The following is a 23,636-nucleotide window of genomic DNA, read 5'->3' as shown; positions in this document are numbered from 1 at the left end:
TCAGACATGTTTTCGGCAAGAAGTACTGTATCGTCCGCATAGCGCAAACTGTTCAGTGGAATGCCGTTAACTTGTATTCCACCCTCCATTTTCGTGAACTTTAGTGAAAATTTTCTCTGAATACAGGTTGAAAATGGTAAAAGAACACAACCTTGTCATCTTCTTGGTCTTCTCTCTATTCAACATGTATTTGAAGATATATTCGTGATAATACGGTTAACTGGGTCCGTCTCTCCCTAAATGTTATATTTGGGATTCTGTCTCTTCCATCTGATGCGTGTAGAGAAATAATCCCTTCTCAGAGGAGTGAGCAAGAATGCCCTGGGTACGTAACCTTTTCGACTGGACTGGTGCCCGAGTTAAAGGAGAACTCTTCAGACTGAGAAATGACAGAGATGCATGTTTTCAAATGGTTACCAACGTTAGATATCTGATAGGACACTCGAACGAAACGATTCTGAGCACGAAGTTGCTATAGACATGTATTTTCAGAAACAAACCATAACACATCTAAAAAATATTAGACAATATTCAAGAACAGAAGTAGTTTTAAAAAACACCCTAGAGCTCTCAAACAAAGGCAAATTTGGCCTATCTTTATTAAAAAATGTAGTTTCCATGTAAAATCGTGCGATTTGGTTCACCCTGTACAACAAAAACCATGTAGACTCCAGCATACTATCGATCGATTGCCCTGCTTCCGGCACTGTCTAAGGTGCTGGAGAAGCTGGTCCAGAGGCGGATGATGTCGTTTCTGGAGCGTCATGAGCTTCTCAGCCCATCTCAGTTTGGCTTCCGGCCAGCGATGGGCACGAATGATTTTTTCTTTTCTTCAGGATCTGTATGGTCGCATGAACTCCGGCGATATTTCGGCCGCGGTATTTTGCGACTTGTCGAAAGCGTTCGACTGCGTAGACCACCAGATCTTGCTTTGGAAGCTTGAAGCTTATGGCTTCCGAGCCGCTTCTTTGTTGCGGTTTCGCTCTTTCTTGTCCGGCCGGAGCCAGGAGGTCTTCATCGGGGGCCATGGTTCTGGAGAGTTAATGTTAACTTCGGGTGTCCCTCAGGGCTCTGTTCTTGGACCTTTGCTGTTCTTGATATACAGGGTGGACCATAAGTAATGGGACATAGAGCTACAGCATATTCCTGACATCAAAATAATACGATTTAGCGAAATTGTTCTATACCGAAAATTAATATTAAGAAAGATACAGGGTGTGAAAGTTGAAATTTTATTTTTGTTTTTTTATCATATCTTCACGGTCGTTTGATATAAATTACTGAAAGTTGGTATAAAGGGGTTTTGGCAGGCGTTAAATACGATTTAAAATTAATTAAATTTTAATATTATATTAAAATTTGTTTTGTAGTAGCTGATAGGGGGCGCTAGCTGCAACCATATCCGTTCCTTCAAGAGACTCTAACTTTTTTTTACGGAACTGAAACGCCCATATGCTCTCAAAACATGATTCTAAGATGTTTTCTATGTAAAAAAGGTATACTTGTTGTAAGTCTTAAAAGTTGACTGTTTTCGAGTTATTTAATGTTTTATTATTGCATGCATTGTCGTATGTTAATACGATATGTGCTGTATACCCTTAAGTTACACACATAACAGTTTCTATATGTAAATTTGACCGTTTAAAAAATGTTTGTAAACTTTAAAATAAAGCTAGTTGTTATGAACGCCCTTTTTGTTTTTGTATCAAATCCTACTTAGAATTTAAAAAAAAATAGTAATTAAAATCTGCTGTACATGTAAATGCGTGCAATAATAAAAGATTAAATAACTCGAAAACGGTCGACTTTTAAGACTTACAACACGTATACCTTTTTTACGTAGAAAACATCTTAGAATCATATTTTGAAGTCATATGGCCATTTCAGTTCCGTAAAAAAAAGTTTGAGCCTCTTGAAGGGACGGAGATGGTTACCGCTAGCGCCCCCTATCAGCTACTACAAAACAAATGAAAGCATCGTATTTTACGCCTGCCAAAACCCCTTTATACCAACTTGCAGTAATTTATATCAAAAGACCGTGAAGATATGACAAAAAAGCTAAAATAAAATTTCAACTTTCACACCCTGTATCTTTCTTAATATTAACTTTCGGTATAGGACAATTCAGCTAAATCGTATTATTTTGATGTCAGAAATATGCTGTAGCTCTATGTCCCATTACTTATGGTCCACCCTGTATATCAATGATATTGTTTCTCTCCCGATTAACGGACAATTCACTGTTTTCGCTGATGACGCGACCATTCTTTGGAGCGGCAAGAGCGCCGATTCATTGACTGTCACTATTGATGAGGACCTCTCCATATTCAAACATTGGTGCAATTCCAACTTACTGTCATTAAATATCAGTAAGACCAAGATCCTACATTTTGGATGCTCATTGCAGGAGATTTTTGTTGAGGGTGCGCCCCTGGAATGAATAAGTTTCTTGGTCTTATTATTGACGACTCGCTTTGATTCGCTGAGCATGTGGACGGTCTGTGCTCTAGACTGGCGTCGGATTGCCATGCATTGAGGGTAATCTCTGGCAATCTGGATTAGCATGTAGCTAGGAGTGCATATTATGCACTGATTGACTGCCATCTCCGCTACAGCATAGCCTTCTGGGGAGTTTGTTCTCGAAGCCGCTTCAATTCTGTGTTTCTCCTGCAGAAGCGAGCATTGAGGTGCTTGTGTCGTGTTGGATACAGGGCCTCATGTACACCCCTCTTCATTGAACATGGTATCCTCACCTTGTGCTGCAATTTCATCTTAGAGACGATTTGTCCGAGGGCTCCGGCTCGGTGACTCGCAGTAGATTCGTTTTGAGGCTTTCCATTCCTCACACGGAGAAGATTAAGTCGTTGCTTATTTACGGTGGCAAGAGACTTTTCAATAACCTTCCTCTCCACGTGAGAGGCCAGCCATCTGCGCATGGATTTAGGCGTGAGGCTGAGAGGTTTTTGCTTGACGGGGCGTACTATTCTCTGGACGAATTCTACTCCAGTTCTTAAGGCGTCTTGTTCTGCCATAAACCAAGCAGCACTGTTTGTGTTTTTGATCCTCTTTCTCCTCTCTTATACAGGGTAACTGCCGTTTTGCTTTGTTTCTATTTTAATAATAGTAAGTTGTAATTATGTGTGATTCATATTGTATGTGTAGTGTAATAACTATGAATGTTCTTTTTTTGCTGTTTTTGTATGTGTCTTTGTCAATGACTTTAAGTTTCCGACAATAAAGCTGCTTTTTTGATTGATTTTAATAGGATTATATAATGTAAGATTTTGTTTATTGCAAATTGGTCCTAATCCACCAAGCCCTATAGCCACTCTGATGAGCCTTAATATGGCGAAACGATTCACACCATATAACCAAATCAAATCGGTGTAAAACTGAATTATGCGCCATCTATGTAGCAATTTCTAGACTTGGGAACGCCATTTCTAACTCATAAAGTTGAATACAGATGTCACCAAATCTTCGTTAGATGTAATTTGTGTTCGGAACCGAAAATCAAACGCAGCTTCTTCTTACTAATCAATACAACGAGAAACACAAATAATAATTTCCATTCGGTTTTGTTTTATAAATAAGCAATTTTGAAAATACTTACAATCAATAGTATAGATGATTATTAAATTTATCCTTTTACAATTTAAATGTTAACTGCGAATTCATATAACATTTTAGATACTTATAAATTATCATATAGTATATTTACGGTTTAAAGTTCGTGATATTTAAATTTAATTGCCCTTTTTCTATTCTCATGAATAAGGCAGCTCAGGCTTGTTGTTTTCATTCAATGATAGTATCTATAAATACAGGAAGAGTCGACTTAGTCTAATCAACTGTGACTATTAAGAGAAAATCGTATCTAAAGCAAGTTGTATCTATAAAAATATAAATAATAATATCTATAATAGCTTTCTATGTAAACACATATTTGAAAGTAGCAAAAATCAAAAAATTGAAAAACAGAAAAGCTCCCGGGACAGACCTCATCCCGAACGAACTTCTGAAATTTGCACCTATACTAGGAAAACATCTAAAAATCCTCTACAACAAAATTTTATGGCACAAAAGTATAACTATCCCTATATTCAAGAAAGGACAGAAGACTCACCCAGACAATACAGGGGCATAACGCTGCTGAACACAAGCATGAAACTCTTTACCGGCATTTTGAAGGAAAGACTTGAAACACAAATAACAAACAGGGCAGAACAACAAGGCTTCAGACGAAACAGATCCACGACCATATTCATTATCAAACAACTAAAAGAAAAATCAATCGAACTTAATACACCAGCATATGTCTGCTTCATCGATTTGACCAAGGCATTTGATAGGGTTGGCCTCTGCGATATCATGAATATACTGATAGAGAAAAAAACGCCAGACACCATCGTAAGAGCAATCCGTAGTCTCAATATGAACAACATGACTAAAGTAAAGGCAGGAGACATTTATACGGAAGAGATACCGTCACCAGGAGGCATCAGACAAGGTGACAGCCTTAGCCCATTTCTGTTCAATCTCATAATGGACAGAATTATAGAGGAAGCATCATCACTAAATATGGGATACCGAATGGGACAGAATAAAAGAATCAGCATGGTATGCTATGCCGATGATGCAGCTATTTTCGCTGAAACGGAGGACGATCTACAGAGAAAACTACACCAATTCTGCCAGGTCACCCATGACCATATCTATAGAAAAAACGAAAATCATAAACTTTGCTAAAGATCCCGTAAGATGTGGGCTGGTAGTTCAGGACAAAATCATCGAGCAAGTCCGAAATTAGGAACACTGACATTAGTGAACAATGTGAGATGCAAGACATCGTAAGATGGGGAGACAAAGAAAATGATATTCGTAAGCACACGTGAGAAGAATGGAAGAGGGAAGGCTGCCACGCATCGCACTTGAAGGGAAACGAATAGGGAAAAGAGCACCCGAAAGACCACCTAAAAGATGGAAACACAGCTGGCAGTCTACCTCCCAGGAACTGATCCAGAGGAACTTGCAAAACCAACAGATCGCGAGATCTTAAATATGAATAAGTAGAAGAAGATATTTGAAAGTAAAATCATATTCTTCAATTTAGGTTCTTTATTTATAACAGTCTTCATGTTCTTCATGCCAAGATTAGTTAAAAGAAATCCTTGACACGCCCAAATCTAATACTAAGGAAAACCTTAAATTTCGGTGAATTTTTCAAAAAAATCACGAATAACTTGATGATGAATTTAAACTTTCTTGTTTCTCTTATACTTTCCTAGATCCCAATGATGAGGGTGAAATTTGAATTACCCTATAGCGAACATGTCATGAGAGGAAAAGAGAAATATCGTATATTACAAACTATTAAACCAGGAAAGATTCATAAGAAAGAGACGAAATCATGACAGAAGAACCTTGGGGTATTACCCGTAGAACCTTATGCATATTGCCAGTGGCAACTTATGGACTAGAAACCATGGCAATAACAAAAAAGTTGGCAGAACAACTGAGGGTAACGCAACGAGCTAAGGAAAGGGTGTAATTTGACGTAACCGACATCATGGACAAAACAGCGATGCTCAGATGGCTGTGGGTGGCATACAATACAGAAAAATGGTCAGAAAAGAAGAAGAAGCGTTGGAAGAGCCAGGCAGGAAAGAGATGTGATGACCATAACGAGAAAACAGTGGATGAGAACAACCAGAAATAAAAAAGCTTTGAAGCAACTAGAAGCCTATATCCAACACTGGATGAATGATGGCTGAAAGAAGAAGAAGAAGCTGAGGGAGTGGTTTGGATGCAGTAACAACGAATTATTTAGAGCCGCAGTCTCAATTAAGATCGTCCTAATGTTTGCCAATCTTCGAAACGAAGACGACACAATCAAATCAAAAAATTACTTTAGTACAGTACTTTCCCTTACTAATATTTTTACTAAAACGTACTAATTTCTAAATAAAATTTTATTATTAATTTGTGCAGTTACGTTCAATGTGTCAATGGGGTGGCAGAGGAAAAACTATGTCCAGACGGACTATTATTCAATGCAGAAGCTGGTTACCGATCATTTCCATGCCAGTATCCTATAGACGTCGATTGTACTGGTCGAGAACAGACTCGTAAGTTTCTTCCTAACCTTAAAATTTTCTGTATATTTTCATGGTTGTATTATTCTTCCCAGAACCACCACAATCTACCGACGACTGCCCTCACCAGTTCGGTTATTTTAAAGTTGGAGACCAAAACAATTGTGGACAATTCAAAAACTGCGTTGATGGTAGAGGATTTATTTTCGATTGTCCAGAAGGACTAGCATGGAATAGTGCAACGTATCGATGTGACTGGCCTGATCAAGTAACGGATTGTAATGCTGAAGGTAAATAAAAACAAATTTATTATTAACTGTATAAATTAACTATTCTTTTTTAGCTTATTTGGGATTTACCTGTCCTCCAGATGCTAAGGAGTACGGTTTGGGTCAAGAAGAGTTCCGTTATTTCAGATCGACAAAAGATTGCCAACACTACTACATTTGCATTGACAGTAAACCCAGATTGTACAATTGTGGTGATGGTAAAGCATTCAACGAAGCTACCAACACCTGTGAAGACTCTGAAAGTGTAGCTGGTTGTGCAGTACCAGAATTGGATGATGATCGCATAAGAAAATTGGTCAGATTCTCAAACCAGGATGCACAAAATAAATTTAGGTTTTAAGTTACTTTATGAATATAATAATTATAATTAAATTGTTGCTTTTTTTACTTAAATCTGGTTGCCCATGTTTTCGTACGAGTTTGAAATGGCTAACTGACAGCAATTATCCAGGCAGACGTATTGCATTTTAGATTCTAGTAATCGGTCAAATGTTTCTCGAAGCTCTTTGAATGTAGGTCGTAAATTTGGGGTGGCATGCCAGCAGTCCAGCATTATGTGATACCTGAAAAACCATCCAACAACTATCAAACTAAAATCTAAAGTGTTTATCATAATATTTACAGATCTTCACTGCAATTAATGGGTTTCTTCATTCGGTATCCACTGTTTAAAAGTGTCACTAAATCTTCAGTGTTTACAGACGGGTAAGGGTTGCACCCTAACGTTACTATTTCCCAAAGCACTATGCCAAACGACCAAACATCACTTTCAGTAGTGTAGATTTGATGCGTTAATGATTCTAAAGCCATCCACCTAAAGGGAAGTTTTCCTAAAATATTGTTTGTTTCATATATTTTACCTAAATCTTGTGAATGAATTATTTTGTATTTCTAGTTATTATTTTATTGCAAGAAGTTCAGTGAAATTTTATTATCGCAGCAGATGTTGTAAAAGTAAAATAGTGACGAACGTGTAGTTTCAATAAAGCAAGAAAAAAATTGGGGACTTTAACGCAAAAGCTTCGGAATGAAACTGCAAGATAACAAACTGAAACTCAGGAGTTTCCTAGGAAGAAAAAATGACGTGGACGTGCTGGCAACAGAAAAGCCAACACATCTAGGAAACGGAAACAACATCCTGGACATAGCACTAATGAGGAATCTCGTCATGGAGCAGGAGATGGTGGTCCTGAACGAAAAATCATCCGGCCACAACCCGATCCTGCTAACACTAGGGACAGGAGTCAGGACACCGGACACAATCACCTGCAGAAGCACCAACTGGGAACAGTACCGAATGCTCCTGCAGCGCGACCTAACACCCATCCCCAGACTGAAATATGTTTCAGATCCGCCTAGAACTCAGCGAACCAGCTTAGCACTCTAAGCGGATGACACTGCGATCATGGCCTGGAGCAGGAGCGGCCGATTCCTGACCAGATACCTGCAAGAGGAAACCACAGCATTGGAGAAATGGTGCAACAAATGGAAGATCCACCTAAACGCGGAGAAAACGCAGGCCATAGTCTTCAAAAGAAGACCAAAGATGAGGATAGAAGGCAACTTCAGGTTAAAAGACATGGACATCGAGTGGCGCAATGAGGCGACGTACGTTGGGGTCAAGATGAACAAGAAACTCACGTGGGGAAGCCACATAGAATACGCCAGACAAAAATCCAAAGCGGCCAGAGCAAAGCTGTACCCAAGCTGTAGAAAACATTGCACTCAGGACAGCGGTGGACGCCTCATGGTACGTCAAAAACGTGGACATCCAGCGCGATTTGAAGTTCACCACCGCAACGGAAAGGATCAAGCAGAGCGCAGTGAAGATATTCCAAAAAGCGGAAAGCAGCGAAAATCAGTTACTGCGAGAAGCCGTGAACTACGACCCGGAGTCAGAAGCACCCCACAAACCACCCCGATACCAGCTTTTGGATAACGGGTAATTATTAATAAGTTTTCCTTTCTATTTCAGATAGACGACAATTCAGGACCAACCAGCCAAAAGGAGGACCACAATTTCCCCCAGACCTTCCCCCCGGGTGGCAAGAATTCTCAAATCTGGGTAGAATCTTTCCGCAGTTATCCCGTGCTAACTGGGCTCTAACTGCACTCCTGGCACTATCCCCCGCTTTGCATACGCAAAAGGGGGAAAACCATCCTCCACTCACCAAACTCTAACTCCCCAAAAACTTTAGAATTTAAAAACAGACAGACGGGAGCCAGTTGTTTGGACATCCTATAGTTTGCCAAAACCACCAGAGATGGACGAGCTGACGAAGAAAGAAGAAATGGAGGACAAGGAGAGCGCCAGAAGAGCCCCTTCGTCAGCGGGGGCATCCTTCTCCCAGGACAGAGGACGCCGATGCAACTCTGGGAACTTCCCGAAAGGGAAAATTCCTGGACTTGTAGCGACTTCCTCTTCCAGACCTATCTTCCAGAGGATAAAAAGCAGTAGTCTTGCTGGATCCATCTATCTGAGGCCGCATTCCCTGCCAAAGAATATTGGCGCAGTCGAGCCCGTCATCGTCGACAGGTACGAAAGAGCACTTCGAACAATACGTCTATGATCTTTGATAATATCAGCCGCAGATGTGGAGGAAACGTTAGGAACAAATTCCAATGGACCACGGCTTGTAAGCCCGGATAACTTTCATATTTCAGTTTTGACCGGCCGTGAAAGCCTTCTCAGTCTGATAATACATTGACAAAACCACTGCTATTTTTAGTGGATTAGTTACTTTAGTTAGATCCACAATTGGTAAATTAGTTATTAGCACATTGTCTCTTATTTCTTCTAAAATTATAGGCTATTTTAGAATACCGTTAAGATATTCTAACTATAATCTATGTGATATATCAATACTAAAAAAACAAATCTTCTTACCACCAGTTACTTTCCTATAAATGCTATCCGTGTAAATATCTCTGCTAAGACCAAAATCAGATATTTTTAATGTGTTATTTTCCGTAATTAACACATTTCTTGCTGCTAGATCTCGATGTATCACTTTTAAATTGGAAAGATATTCCTAAAAATCAATAGTATTCGTTAAATAGGAAGGTAAATTTATTGATTAAAATTTATTTAATACCTGATTATAAACTTGTTTAATTGTACATTCAATCCTTACATAATCACTTACCATTCCTAAAACAATCTGTCTCGCAAATGAAAGAAAATCGTTCGGTCTCAAGATCTGTTCATCACCGTTAGTTTTTGTTGAAAACAAGTCATAAGATTTGTTAAAAAAGTGGGAAGTTTCATCTCCGCACTCTTTCATGACTTTACTTTCTGAACTGAAAATTTCAGGAATAACTACAAGGTACAACATTTTTTAAAACTAATCAGGAATTACTTAGATCAATTTTTTTTATTGTAAAAAAGCCAACAAAAAACTAGAGAAAAGATACTTTATAAGGGTGTCTTGCAATGATTTATTTCAAGAAAAACGTCAAATAAATGCATTAAGTACTTAGTTGCTAGTACTTAGTTATTGGTCAATACCTCACTCAAGTAATAAACTCAAGTAATGTATTATATCATACTGTTGAACATGAATAACCCCGTTGCACTCATTGCAGTATCAATAAACTGAGACACGAACCAAAATAGACCTAAAGGCAGAGGCTCTTTAATGAAACAAAAGTAAACAACGTAGCAAGTAGTTAATATCAACAACCAAGAATAATATTTCTTATATGTTCTTCTTCTTCTTATACTTCTTGGAGATCTGTCGATCTGTTAATTTTGAAGCTCCCTCTGCGTTTTTTCCTGGGAAGTAGATTGCCAACTATCTCTCCACCATTTGGGTGGTCTCCTGTCTCTCTGTTCTAGTTCATCCGTCTTACCACTGCCTCTTAGGTTGTCTTCCCCATCTCACAATATCTTGTATCTCGCATTGTTCTCTGATATCTGTATATCTGTCTTCCCCACTTCGGCAACCCTTAGCATGTGTCCCGTCTTGTTGGTGTCTTCGCGGACTTCTGTACCGTACGTCATGTAGACTCTACAAGAAGTTTTCTATCATTGCGCATTTACAGGTTTGGCCAGACCCAGATATCTCGTATGCATCCTGAGAGTGCGGAAGCTTTGTTAACCTGGCTCCTCACTGAGGAGTCCTCAGGTCTTGTCGTGGGTGCTTTGATATGTCTATGCCCAGATATCTAAATTGCAGTTTACATCTGAGTGGATCTATCGCGATTGTCATATATTGAGTTGTCGGTTTGCTTAGAAGAACTGGAAGAGTTGTCTCTGTAGGTTGTTTTCTGATTCGGCAATAATTGCTGCATCATGGGCTTAACGCACCATACTAATTCTTTTGTTGCCCAGCTTGTGTTATCTGCAAATAAACTAAGACCACGTTCCTTGGTTTAGTTTTAGTTTTCTCTGAGACTGAACCAGGCAGTAAAACTTAAAGTAGGTGATCACACTGGACACCTAAGAATCTTAGACTCGATTCAATTGGATTGTGCAGTGCAACCATCAGACACCATGATCGCAAATATAGACTTTAAAATGCCCTATGAAGTGGTTATAGAAATAGAAGACCGCCAAAGCTAGAATAAGAAGAATCGTCCGTGTGGTATACCAGCGGATCAGTCATAGATGGGCGTGTCGGCATAGGAATAGGCTCTTAAAGTACCTTGGTAAAAGCGTTACGATATTTTAGGCTGAAATCCATTAGCCTTAAATATCATTTATCTAATCCAAACTGGTATGGAACACTAAAGAGTCCCTCAAACTAGTAGCAATAACAACAAAATCACATTGATGAAGCTGCCTGTACACGAAGGCATTGAAGAATATAAAAATAGCCGACAAATTGGCAAAACAAGGAGACACGGCTGCCTTTTACGGACGTGAACCTGTCTTTGGACTGGCATGCTAATTGCAGACGTCCGTAAATGGGAACCAACACACTTCCTGGTTGGCGACAAGCACAAAAGCTGATAGAGCCTTCGCCTCAAAGAGCCAAAGAATTTCTTGATCTAAGAAGAAGAGACATAAGGGTCATCACAGGCCACTGGCTGTTGAGGTACCACCTGAAAAGGATGGGAATGTCGATTCTGCAATATCGAGACCGCAACCTCCGAGCATATTATATTCTGCCAAAAGTTAGAATTTCCGAAAATATCTTTAAAAATCCTTTCAGGAAAATTCTGGACTTTTACGGGAGTCTAGAAATCTTGGAACACAATAGATTTGGAGTTGACAACAAAATATCAAAACTGGTCGAATTTGAAAGAGAGGTCATAAGACCTAAATCACTCAAGCTACAATCTACAAGACTACGTTCAGACATGCCAACAAATGATGTAAAATGTTAATTTGCTTTAATACCGACAATATCAAAGTTGATAGAGAAGATTGGAGCTAAGTTGGAACTACATTGTGTAAAAGGAATGACTGGGTGAGATCATTCATATTTGTCAGAGAGGGTCCGTTAGGTTCTATGGTTCCGTGTTTTTCTTCTCGTCCATGCTGGAATCCACACGGTTTTTGTTGTACATGGTGAACCAAATCGCACGATTTTACATGGAAACTACATTTTTTAATAAAGATAGGCTAAATCTGCCTTTATTCGAGAGCTCTAGGATGTTTTTTAAAACTACTTCTGTTCTTGAATATTGTCTAATATTTTTTAGATGTGTTATGGTTTGTTTCCGAAAATACATGTCTATAGCAACTTCGTGCTCAGAATCGTTTCGTTCGAGTGTCCTATCAGATATCTAACGTTGGTAACCATTTGAAAACATGCATCTCTGTCATTTCTCAGTCTGAAGAGTTCTCCTTTAACTCGGGCACCAGTCCAGTCGAAAAGGTTACGTACCCAGGGCATTCTTGCTCACTCCTCTGAGAAGGGATTATTTCTCTACACGCATCAGATGGAAGAGACAGAATCCCAAATATAACATTTAGGGAGAGACGGACCCAGTTAACCGTATTGTCACGAATATATCTTCAAATACATGTTGAATAGAGAGAAGACCAAGAAGATGACAAGGTTGTGTTCTTTCACCATTTTTAACCTGTATTCAGAGGAAATTTTCACTAAAGTCCTCGAAAATGAAGAGGGTGGAATACGAGTTAACGGCATTCCACTGAACAGTTTGCGCTATGCGGACGATACAGTACTTCTTGCCGAAAACATGTCTGACCTTCAAAATATGTTGAATAATGTCATCACATCTAGTCGAGAATATGGTCTAACACTCAAGGTTAAGAAGCCCAAATACATGATTGTTATCAAAATTGAAGTGCCAAATGAGGATCTGTATGTGGAAGGCGAAAAGCTGGAAATAGACTTGGTGACAAGTGTCAACTGATCTATGGACTATTGTTCGGAAAACGCATTGAGAGAGCCTGTGCACCATGTTCATAAGGATCAAGATGCTGCGCTGTCTGAAAGCCTGGACCGAAGAAGTAGTATGCTCAAATGCTATGTGTTCCCGCCTTTCTGTATGGTGTGTAGGCTTGGACCCTAAACGTATATTTCGAACAAAAATTGGAAGCCTTCGAGATGTGAACATACCGTAGGATCTTGAGAATACCATGGACAGAACATGTTACAAACGTAGAGGTGCTATATGAAGTTAAAAAGAGAAAACTGCAATATCTCAGACACGTTATGAGAGATCAAAGGTATGTGATTCTGCAACTCATAATCCAGGGAAAGATCTGTTGGAAGGAGAAGAATTTCCTGACTTAGAAACTTAGGAGAATGGTTCGGCATCACGTCATCAAACCTATTCAAAGCCGCAGTTTCCAAAGTAAGAATAGCAATAATGATAGCTAACCTCCGACATGGAGATGGTACATGAAGAAGAAGAAGCATTGCCTCAAAATATCTTTACAATGGTGTTTAATCGGATATTTGCTGTTTAATTCCAGTACAGGCCTTTTACGATTTCGAGATCTTTCTGATCAAATCCCAATCAAATTTAACATGTTGTCCACAAAGTAGTTTGTTTGATCTCTGAATTTTTGTAATAGTGTAGTGATTCACCAAAAACAGTACATATTAATAATCATTTTATTTTAGCTATCAGTTGTTAAATTTAAAATATTACATACAACTTACCTTTCTTCTACAGTTAAGGCAATTTTTCTTAAGTAGGACTGCAAATCTCCGCCTGCGCAGTATTCCACCAACATAAGAGGATTTGATAGTCTATTTTTGGTAACAACACCAATGAGATGCACTATATGAACGTGATATGGTACTGATTTCATAATTTCGATTTCGTCATAAAACTGAGCTATTTGTTCGTCGTTAGGCTTAGCTGAAAAAACTACACTATAATATTATCAGCAGAAATGATGACAATAATTTACTAAATACCTTTCAGTGTCTTTATGGCTACCACAATTTTCTTATCTGCTTCCAAATAATAAAAACCTTTTTGTACTATTCCAAAAGCCCCAAAACCAATTACTTTGTCTATAAACAACTTTGATTCGGTTAGTTCCCATTTGGCATCTTCTGTGTTAGCAGCAGTAAATTTTACAGCATCATTGGCAATTTTCTGTAACTAAATCTGTTCATATTGTCCCAAAATTATTAGGCATTCAATACCTCTTTCTCAAAACAAACACTAATAACTTTTTGACGATACACAATAATTAAACCTAGAAATTTAACGGTCAAAACAAGGCACACTATCCATATCCAAAGGATTTGAGAGTTATCTGCAACTTGTTTGACTTTATTGGTCGTATTGCGACTTGAAGGAGGAGGAGGAGGGTATATGAGACGAGATTTACTTGATCCACCTTTTGTCACGGCAGTAATCAGTGCCGTACAGTTACTAAACGGCAGTAAATCCTTAAAAATCCACGAAACCTTCTCCTGAAAACGTTTTATTGAAATGTAAGTATACAAAAAACCAACAAAATGACACTAACCCCGGACACATTAGCGCTTACAGAATTACCCTTATTAAATGTTCTGACTGTTAGTATATAGTAATCGGGAACAAATGGTGGTTTATTCCAGTTTAGTCGTAATATTGTTGTGTTTGACGTGGGTGAGGTGAATCTGAGAGTCAAATTTTTAGGCCGGATTGGAACTGCAAACAAATTAATTACAATACAGAGTGATTGAGGGGGTTTATATTTTAATCAATAGCTATAATTCTGTTAATACAGTTTATATTAGAAAAGTTGCACTATTGTTCCTGAATTGGCAGATTGTCTGCTATCAGAATAATTGACATATATCCATCACTCGTCAAATTCTTTACATGTGTTTTGATTAATTTGAATGGAACACTCTGTATTTCACTTTTTTATGATTTGAAATACACGTGGTTTTTTTGGTTACTATGTTAAAAATATACGGTTATTTTCTTTTATATTATATTATACTATATATTTTATCGCTTTTTTAATAAAAACTGACAGTGCCAATGTTAAAAAATAGTCAATTTGACTATTTTTGCATTAATAGATTATACTTACATTTTGTTAAATGATGAGGGCCAGGTTGCAAAATTGCTCTGAACTGTGGCACGAGACGGAGCGTGCATTTTATTATATCGCCATCCTCGAATATCTGCTTTAATTTAATGAATTTATATTTTTTAAATAATACGAATGTCCAATCGTTCCGTTCTAAATTGTTTTGAGATCATTTGGTCTAAACGAACAGTTGCTATATTTGATTCATAGAGGTTTTTTACAAGGGATACTATATGGACAGGAGTTCCTATATTTAACAAGTTATCGTGGGTACCTAATATTCTGTAGATTTTTCAATAAGCTGTCTCAAATTTAGTATTTGCTTTTTAGTTCCTTTTTCTTTTAAAAATCCGACCTGTTTTGGGGGTATTTGGCGGTCTAAATAGACTTTCAGTCTAGTTTTTAAGATTTTTAAAAAAACTTTGCTGGCGTAGGCTTTGTAAGGTCAAAACGTTTAAAAGCAGTCAATCATAATGAAAATGTCCGTAGTAAAGTATCGGGTTGTTTTCAGTTAGTTTAGTCAATTTTCAAAGTCAAAATATTGGAAACTGGTAACATTTTATGACAATTGACATACTGGAAAATTTGCAGTCATTCTAGTCAATTTTCAAATCCAAAACGTTAAAAAACGATAAAATTTTATAAAATTTGACTTATTGGAGTAATTGCAATCATTCTAGTCAATTTGCAAAATCAAAACGATTAAAAACAGTCAAATATAATGAAAATTGCCGTATTGGATTATTTTCAGTCAGCTTAGTCAGATTTCAATGTCAAAATATTGAAAACTGGTAAAATTTTGTGACAATTGACTTACTGGACAAGTTGCAGTCATTCTAGTCAATTTTCAAATCCAAAACGTTAAGAAACGATAAAATTTTATAAAAATTGACTTATTGAAGTAATTGCAATCATTCTAGTCAATTTGCAAGCTCAAAACGTTTAAAAACAGCCAAATATAATGAAAATTGCCGTATCGGGATATTTTCAGTGAGTTTAGACAATTTTCAATGTCAAAATATTGGAAATTGTTAAAATTTTATGACAATTGACATACTGGAAAATTTGCAGTCATTCTAGTCAATTTTCAAATCCAAAACGTTAAAAAACGATAAAATTTTATAAAAATTGACTTATGGAAGTAATTGCAATCATTCTAGTCAATTCGCAAGATCAAAACGTTTAAAAACAGTCAAATATAATGAAAATTGCCGTATCGAGTTATTTTCATTTAGTTTAGTCAATTTTCAAAGTCAAAATATTGGAAATTGGTAAAACTTTTGTAACAATTAACTTACTGGGCAATTTTCAGTGACAATTTTCAAAAATGTAATTTGTTTATTTCAATAACATATTAAAAATGACAGTTTCAAGTTAAAATCGCCAGATCAGCTTTTAGTCAAAATATACATTTTTAATTCTTTAAATTTGAAACGTTTTCAACTATTTTATTTCACTGTAATTCTGACTACTTTTGATAGTTTTATCTTCAGAATGACACTTTTGACAGACTCTCATTTAGTGATGCTAGAACTGTCAAAATTTGACAGAATTACAGTAAAATAAAATGGTTGAAAACGTCAAAACGTATCAAATTAGGGGCGGATTGCCCCGATATATTTTAGGGCACCCTAGGCTGGATGTCAATTTGACTGTGACATTTTGCACCTGACCTGTCACACTGATTTTGTAATTTTTTTATTGTAAATAAGGCAATTTTTGGCAACATTGCCAAACCGTACTGTCGCCCACCAAGATTGTCAACACCTTAAAATTGGATAAAATTAGTGTAAATAGTCATTTACTGTTTTGACTTTGAAATTGACTAGAGTGAATAGTCCAAAACATCAATTTTTATAAAATTTTACCGTTTTTCTTGGATTTGAAATTTGCTAGATTGGCTGAAAATAACCGGCTAAGTTTTTATTAAGTTTGACCATGCAAATTAACTAACACGGCTGAAAACAGTAAGCAAAGTAAATTTTAATAAAATTTGACTATTTTTAACGTTTTAACGGTCAAATTCGACCAAAAACGACTGCAAATGTTTCGGTAAGTCAAACGTCATAAAATTTGACTGTTTTTAAACATTTTGACTTTGCAAACTGACTAGAATGATTGCATTTACTCCAATAAGTCAATTTTTATAAAATGTTATCGTTTTTCAACGTTTTGGATTTGAAAATTGACTAGAATGACTCCAAATAGTCCGGTAAGAAAGTTTTTATTAAGTTTTACGGTTTTGACTTCGAAAATTGACTAGAATGAATGCAAATAGTCCGATAAGACAATTGTCATGAAAATTTTCCATTTTCCAATATTTTGACTTTGAAAATTGACCAAACTGACTGAAAATAATCCGATAAAGCAATTTTCATTATATTTGATTGTTTTTCAACTTTTTGATCTTGCAAATTGACTAGAATGACTGCAAATGGTCCAGTAAGTCAATTGTTACAAAATTTTAACAGTTTCCAATGTTTTGACTTTGCAAATTGTCTACAATGATTACAATTACTCCAATAAGTCAATTTTTATAAAATTTTATCGTTTCTTATCGTTTTGGATTTGAAAATTGACTAGGATGACTGCAAATGGTCCAGTAAGTCAATTGTCACAAAATTTTAACAGTTTCCAATATTTTGACTTTGAAAATTGACTAGAATGATTACAATTACTCCAATAAGTCAATTTTTATAAAATTTTATCGTTTCTTATCGTTTTGGATTTGAAAATTGACTAGGATGACTGCAAATGGCCCAGTAAGTCAATTGTCACAAAATTTTAACAGTTTCCAATATTTTGACTTTGAAAATTGACTAAACTAACTGAAAATAATCCGATAAGCCAATTATAATTATATTTGACTGTTTTTAAACGTTTTGACGTTGCAATGTGACTAGAATGATAACAATTACTCCAATAAGTCAATTTTTATAAAATTTTATCGTTTCTTAACGGTTTGGATTTGAAAATTGACTAGAATGACTGAAATTGGTCTAGTAAGTCAATTGTCACAAAATTTTAACAATTTCCAATATTTTGACTTTGAAAATTGACTAAACTGACTGAAAATAACCCGATACGGCAATTTTCATTATATTTGACTGTTTTTAAACGTTTTGACGTTGCGAATTGTCTAGAATGATTCCAATTACCAATAAGTCAATTTTTATAAAATTTTATCGTTTTTTATCGTTTTGGATTTGAAAATTGACTAGAATGACTGCAACTGGTCCAGTAAGTCAATTGTCACAAAATTTTAACAGTTTCCAATATTTTGACTTTGAAAATTGACTAGAATGATTACAATTACTCCAATAAGTCAATTTTTATAAAATTTTATCCTTTCTTATCGTTTTGGATTTGAAAATTGACTAGAATGACTGCAAATGGTCCAGTAAGTCAATTGTTACAAAATTTTAACAGTTTCCAATGTTTTAACTTTGCAAATTGACTAGAATGATTACAATTACTCCAATAAGTCAATTTTTATAAAATGTTATCCTTTCTTATCGTTTTGGATTTGAAAATTGACTAGAATGACTGCAAATGGTCCAGTAAGTCAATCGCCACAAAATTTTAACAGTTTCCAATATTTTGACTTTGAAAATTGACTATACTGTCTGTTTTTAAACGTTTTGACCTTACAAAGCCTAGGCCAGCAAAGTTCTCTTAAAAATCTTAAATCAGTTTGGTATTAATAAGGCTCAATATCTGTTAGTAAAGCAGACCGTCAGAGACGGTCCGAAGGCTCCGTCTCGTGCCACAGTTTAGAGCAATTCTGCAACCTGGAGCGGGTTCGTACATTAATGAAATAGTAAATCATTCTAAATTATAATAATCGCTTGTCCCAAACCCTCCAGACAGCTGCCCTCATCGTTTAACAAATATAAGTATAATCTGTTTAATAATTGTAATAATTTGTGCATGTAAAAGTTATTGTTCAAAGTGTTACCTGTGGGGATTATGTTTAAACGATTTATTCTGATTTACTAAACTGATACACCGATCATTATGTAATTTAGTTTCACTGTTATTTAGTCATTAAGTTATAGTTTTCTACTAAGTGGTTTGATTCTACCTCAGTGAATTTAACTTGTGAATCTGTGATGAGAAAGTCTTTGAATGAATAGTCTGGAACTTAAGATTTACTACCTTTCTATTTTGAGTGAATTAAAAATAGAAATCAGATTATCATCAATCTGCTACACGGATTCTTCAGTTTGTTGTCATATAGCCCGCCGAGGTGGAGATAATTTGGCCAGACTTATCATATCTGGGAATATTCCCGGTAAAAGAGTAAAGGGTGGATTGCCTATCAGATGATCAAGTGCAGCAAAACACTGTTCATGACCGAACAAACTGGAAACGAGCATACTGGAGGAAATCACAATCATCAGCAATGATGAAGCGACTGGAGAGAGAGTGAGAGTCATCAGTCAAAATTAAAGGAGTTAGCTATTGAGTAAAATATAAACCATCATCCTGTACATGATCACATTATTCTAAAATAAAGTAGTTCTTACTGCACATGGATAGGTTGCTCACAGGATGCAAGCACTTTGGCACTTCAATCTGGATTTGTTTCATTGGACTCTCAATTCCTCCATCTTTACTAATGGAACGTATTTTAAAATTGTATTGCTTCCCAAATTCTAGAGTTGTTAACTTTAACTGGTTCTCTGGGTGCTACAATAATTCTGTTCAGTTGCACAGCATGAGCCCTTACAAAATAACTTACATTTTTTAAATTGTACTTTACGAGGATATAATCACCCGCCAGGTTTTTGTCATGGTACAAAATATTGTAGTAGCACGTCAAATCTGGAAGAATATATTTGAATAAGTCAACTAAGAGAAGCGTTTGGCTAACCTGATCCTGGATACCAAAAGACGTTTGCTTGAAAAGCTTCATTGACTAGTGAAAGTGTATAGTTTATACCTTCTACAGGATCAAGAGTAGATTTTCTTTTTGCTGTTTCAACAGATATTTTCCTAGACTTGTACAGTTTAGTTTCTTTGAGTGAGTATGCGTAGAGGTAAACGTTATACACTTGATTTGGAATTAAATTTGTGATTGTTAGATGGTTACATCTGGTCTAAAACAAAGTTATAAACATATTTTTGTTATAATGTTACAGTACTTACAGTAGCATAACTAGAGTTCATATTGTTACTATAATTCGCCAACGAGTACTGAAGAAAATAATGCATATCATTTGTGTTCCTCCATAGAAATGTCAATGAAACTGGATCTCTACACAGTAGCTCAAAATCCGTTGACAATGTAGTAAATACGTTGAGATCTGCGAATTAAAAATTAATACCCAAGCATATTATTCAATATTATCTTCTCCGCTAGGAATAGAAGAAGCCAAATATTACATACAGGGTGATACAAAAGAAGTGTAAAAAAATAAATAAAATAAAAATCGAAACGTCGGATTTCAAATGTGACAATGTCAGGTTTTAGTGGGAAAAAACTGAAAGTGTCAATAAATTTAAATTATCTCAGCAAATAAAATAAAAACGTTTTTTCGAAATTTCGTATTTTTTCGGATATTTACGAAAGTAATCGGATTTTTTTTAAAAGTTAAAACGGAATAAGATTATTGATCTCCAAATTGGACAATTTTGCTTCCATTTACCCAACTCTGTATCTCTTACCGTTTCCATAAGTATTGGGATACTTAGACACGAATTTGTAGCACCCTGTATAAATCATACTTGAAAAATACAGATTTTCATTGTTTCAACACGTCGGGTCTTAAACTTAAAAACTGTGTTCACTATAATTTTGCCGATTTTAGGCCAATTTTGACATTAGTGACAAATATCACGTGGTTTCAGAGGATAATTTAGCCAAGCGGTCACGTGACCCCACTTGGAGTAAGAAAATGTTTTAAGCACATTTTTAGAATTTCGAAACCTAAATAAACTTTAGTACAGTCAAAGACAAAGTCGCTGGTAAAACCCTCTTGTAGTAAGAAAATGACAGTTTTAGGCATTTTTTTATTCAATAACATGAAAAACACTACAAAATTCGGTACAATCAGGGAGAAAACTGGTGTCAAAGTTTGAACTGCCAAAAACACAGTTTGTAGGGACAATCGGGAAGAAAATCGACTCTAAAACCCACTTGGAGTGAGAAAATGATTGTTTTAAGCACTTTTTTGTAAACCTCTTTCAATTTCCTATTCGATAGCCTGAAAAACACTACAAAATTTGGTACAGTCAGAGAGAAAAGTGATGTCAAAGTTTGAACTGCCACAAACACAGTTCGTAAGAACAATCAGGAAGGAAACTGCCTGTAAAACCCACTTGGAGTGAGAAAATTACTGTTTTAAGCACATTTTTGGAATCCTCATGAAATTTCCTAGTCGATAGCCTGAAAAAAACAACAAAATTTGGTACAGTCAAGGAGAAAAGTGGTGTCAAAGTATGAACTGCCAAAAACACAGTTTGTAAGGACAATCGGGAAGAAAATCGCCTGTAAAACCCACTTGGAGTGACAAAATGACTGTTTTAAGCACATTTTTGGAATCCTCATTAAATTTCCTATACGATAGCCTGAAAAACACTACAAAATTTGGTACAGTCAAAGAGAAAAGAGGTGTCAAAGTTTGAACTGACCCAAACACAGTTTGAAGGGACAATCAAGAAGAAAATTGCCGGTAAAACCCACTTGGAGTGAGAAAATTACTGTTTTAAGCACATTTTTGGAATCCTCATGAAATTTCCTAGTCGATAGCCGGAAAAAAAACAACAAAATTTGGTACAGTCAAGGAGAAAAGTGGTGTCAAAGTATGAACTGCCAAAAACACAGTTTGTAGGGACAATCAGGAAGAAAATCGCCTGTAAAACCCACCTGGGGTGAGAAAATGGCTGTTTTAAGCACATTTTTGGAATCCTTATTAAATTTCCTATTCAGTAGCCTGAAAAACACTACAAAATTTGGTACAGTCAAGGAGAAAAGTGGTGTCAAAATTTGAACTGCCAAAAACAGAGTTTGTAGGGACAATCAGGAAGAAAATCGCCTGTAAAACCCACCTGGAGTGAGAAAATGACTGTTTTAAGCACATTTTTGGAATCCTGATTAAATTTCCTATTCAGTAGCCTGAAAAACACTACAAAATTTGGTACAGTCAAGGAGAAAAGTGGTGTCAAAGTATGAACTGCCAAAAACACAGTTTGTAAGGAGAATCAGGAAGAAAATCGCCTGTAAAACCCACCTGGAGTGAGAAAAAGACTGTTTTAAGCACATTTTTGGAATCCTCATTAAATTTCCTATTCAGTAGCCTGAATAACACTACAAAATTTGGTACAGTCAAGGAGAAAAGTGGTGTCAAAGTTTGAACTGCCAAAAACACAGTTTGTAGGGACAATCAGGAAGAAAATCGCCTCTAAAACCCACTTGGAGTGAGAAAATGGCTGTTTTAAGCACAGTTTTCGAATCCTCCTTAAATTTTCTATCTAATAACATAGAAAATCACTACAAAATTTGGTACAGTCAGGGAGAAAAGTGGTGTCAAAATTTGAACTGTCCAAACATAGTGTGAAAGGACAATCAGGAAGAAAATCGCATGTAAAACCCACTTGGAGTGAGAATTTGACAGTTTTAAGCACATTTTTGAAATCTTCATTAAAATACCTACGCAATAACCTATAAAACACTACAAAATAAAACATGTGGGTTTCACAATTTGCAGTATATTAAATGTTCCAGAACTCGAACAAAAAAACGGTAGATTATTTTAAAAAAAACAGGAGAACGGTAGAAAAATTACAAAAACGGTAGATACACCGTTTTGACGGTAGACCTGGCAATTTCAGTGCGGTAAAGTGTTACTTTCCGCACTTGGTAGGAAGGTAACTATTTTCTAATAAATATCAATAATAAACTTAATTTCTTACCTAGATCATTTTGACAGTTGCTGTTTTTCTCGCAGTACGTGTAAAAACATTTATTCGACTGAAAAATGCATGCTAATAAATACATAAAAAAAATATTAAAAAAGTTTTATATTGTTAAAAAAGCTTTTTTATTTTCTATAACCAAGTATTTTTTGAATATAGCTTATACAGGATGTCTCTAAAAGGTCTGGACAACGCTCTAGCACAGATAGATGGTACCAAAATAAGTCGATTATTAACCCACATTTTAATCTTATACACCCTTTAATTTAATTTTTAAGGCAATTTTGATAACGCACACCTTGTTTGGGTAAAAATAATAAAAAAATTTGATATTCAAAACACACATACAGCATCAGATTAAAAAGTATGACAGAATTAAATAATAATTTAGAGCTATCTAAGTCTATGAAGTACAATAAATAGATTTAATTTCCATTTTTCTATTTTCCTTGAAATAATCTTATTTAAAAACCATTTTTGGATCCTCTTTATCGTTTTTAATATCAACTCATTGACTAAACTAAATTTGGCTAAATCGACTCATTTTGGTGCCTGTACTAGAGCGTTCTCTAAATTTTTAGGGAGACACCCTGAATGTATCATTTTTACGGAAAACACATTTAAGTGTACAATTTGACCATCCTGTATAATAATCAAACTTACCGAAGTGTTCTGCCAGCAATCCGTACAAATTGCATTCGTTTTCACCATAACCATTATTAATACAATTATTATACAATCACTGAAGAACATAATTCAGTTCTGAACAATGTTACTTGTAGGGTGGCTAAAACGATTTAACTAGAGTAAAGCAGGGAAATAGTTGAATTCGCGTGTATAAATAAATTATTATAATCTGCCCTTCTA

The 23,636-nt window shown here is 35.9% G+C and overlaps 2 protein-coding genes across 2 annotated transcripts in view; one reads left to right on the top strand and one right to left on the bottom strand.

The window, feature by feature from the left end:
* The window catches only part of LOC145728928 (protein obstructor-E-like), a 15,019-nt gene extending 8,262 nt beyond the window's left edge, over positions 1-6,757 (top strand). Inside the window, exons 3-5 of the mRNA XM_081979491.1 lie at positions 5,992-6,128; positions 6,191-6,385; positions 6,439-6,757. Of these exons, the coding sequence (XP_081835617.1) occupies positions 5,992-6,128; positions 6,191-6,385; positions 6,439-6,725 (619 nt within the window). The 3' untranslated portion in view covers positions 6,726-6,757. The remainder of the gene's footprint in view (positions 1-5,991; positions 6,129-6,190; positions 6,386-6,438) is intronic.
* LOC145728922 (tyrosine-protein kinase receptor torso-like) lies at positions 6,733-23,636 on the bottom strand. Its single transcript, XM_081979475.1, has 14 exons — positions 23,433-23,636; positions 22,767-22,824; positions 20,001-20,158; positions 19,726-19,951; positions 19,594-19,676; positions 19,379-19,541; positions 14,295-14,458; positions 13,966-14,238; positions 13,732-13,915; positions 13,471-13,672; positions 9,532-9,685; positions 9,273-9,417; positions 7,008-7,215; positions 6,733-6,948 (listed from the first exon to the last, which is right to left on the bottom strand). The coding sequence occupies exons 1-14, from the start codon at positions 23,520-23,522 to the stop codon at positions 6,774-6,776; spliced, it is 2,283 nt and encodes a 760-aa protein (XP_081835601.1). The 5' UTR covers positions 23,523-23,636; the 3' UTR covers positions 6,733-6,773.

Source organism: Ips typographus, linkage group LG5, assembly GCF_016097725.1.
Source record: "Ips typographus isolate SLU linkage group LG5, UJ_Ityp_2.0, whole genome shotgun sequence".
NCBI classification, from domain to species: domain Eukaryota; kingdom Metazoa; phylum Arthropoda; class Insecta; order Coleoptera; family Curculionidae; genus Ips; species Ips typographus.
The sequence above is the reverse complement of the archived record's forward strand: the minus strand, read 5'-3'. Positions and strand labels throughout refer to the sequence as shown.

Excerpts from the sequence above, each read along its gene's own strand:
- LOC145728922 (XM_081979475.1), bottom strand. The coding sequence starts at position 23,522 with ATGTTCTTCAGTGATTGTATAATAATTGTATTAATAATGGTTATGGTG. Across the intron at positions 19,952-20,000 it reads TGAACTCTAGTTATGCTACT|ACCAGATGTAACCATCTAAC; the intron begins GTAAGTACTGTA and ends ACTTTGTTTTAG. Across the intron at positions 6,949-7,007 it reads ATTAATTGCAGTGAAGATCT|GTATCACATAATGCTGGACT; the intron begins GTAAATATTATG and ends ATGGTTTTTCAG.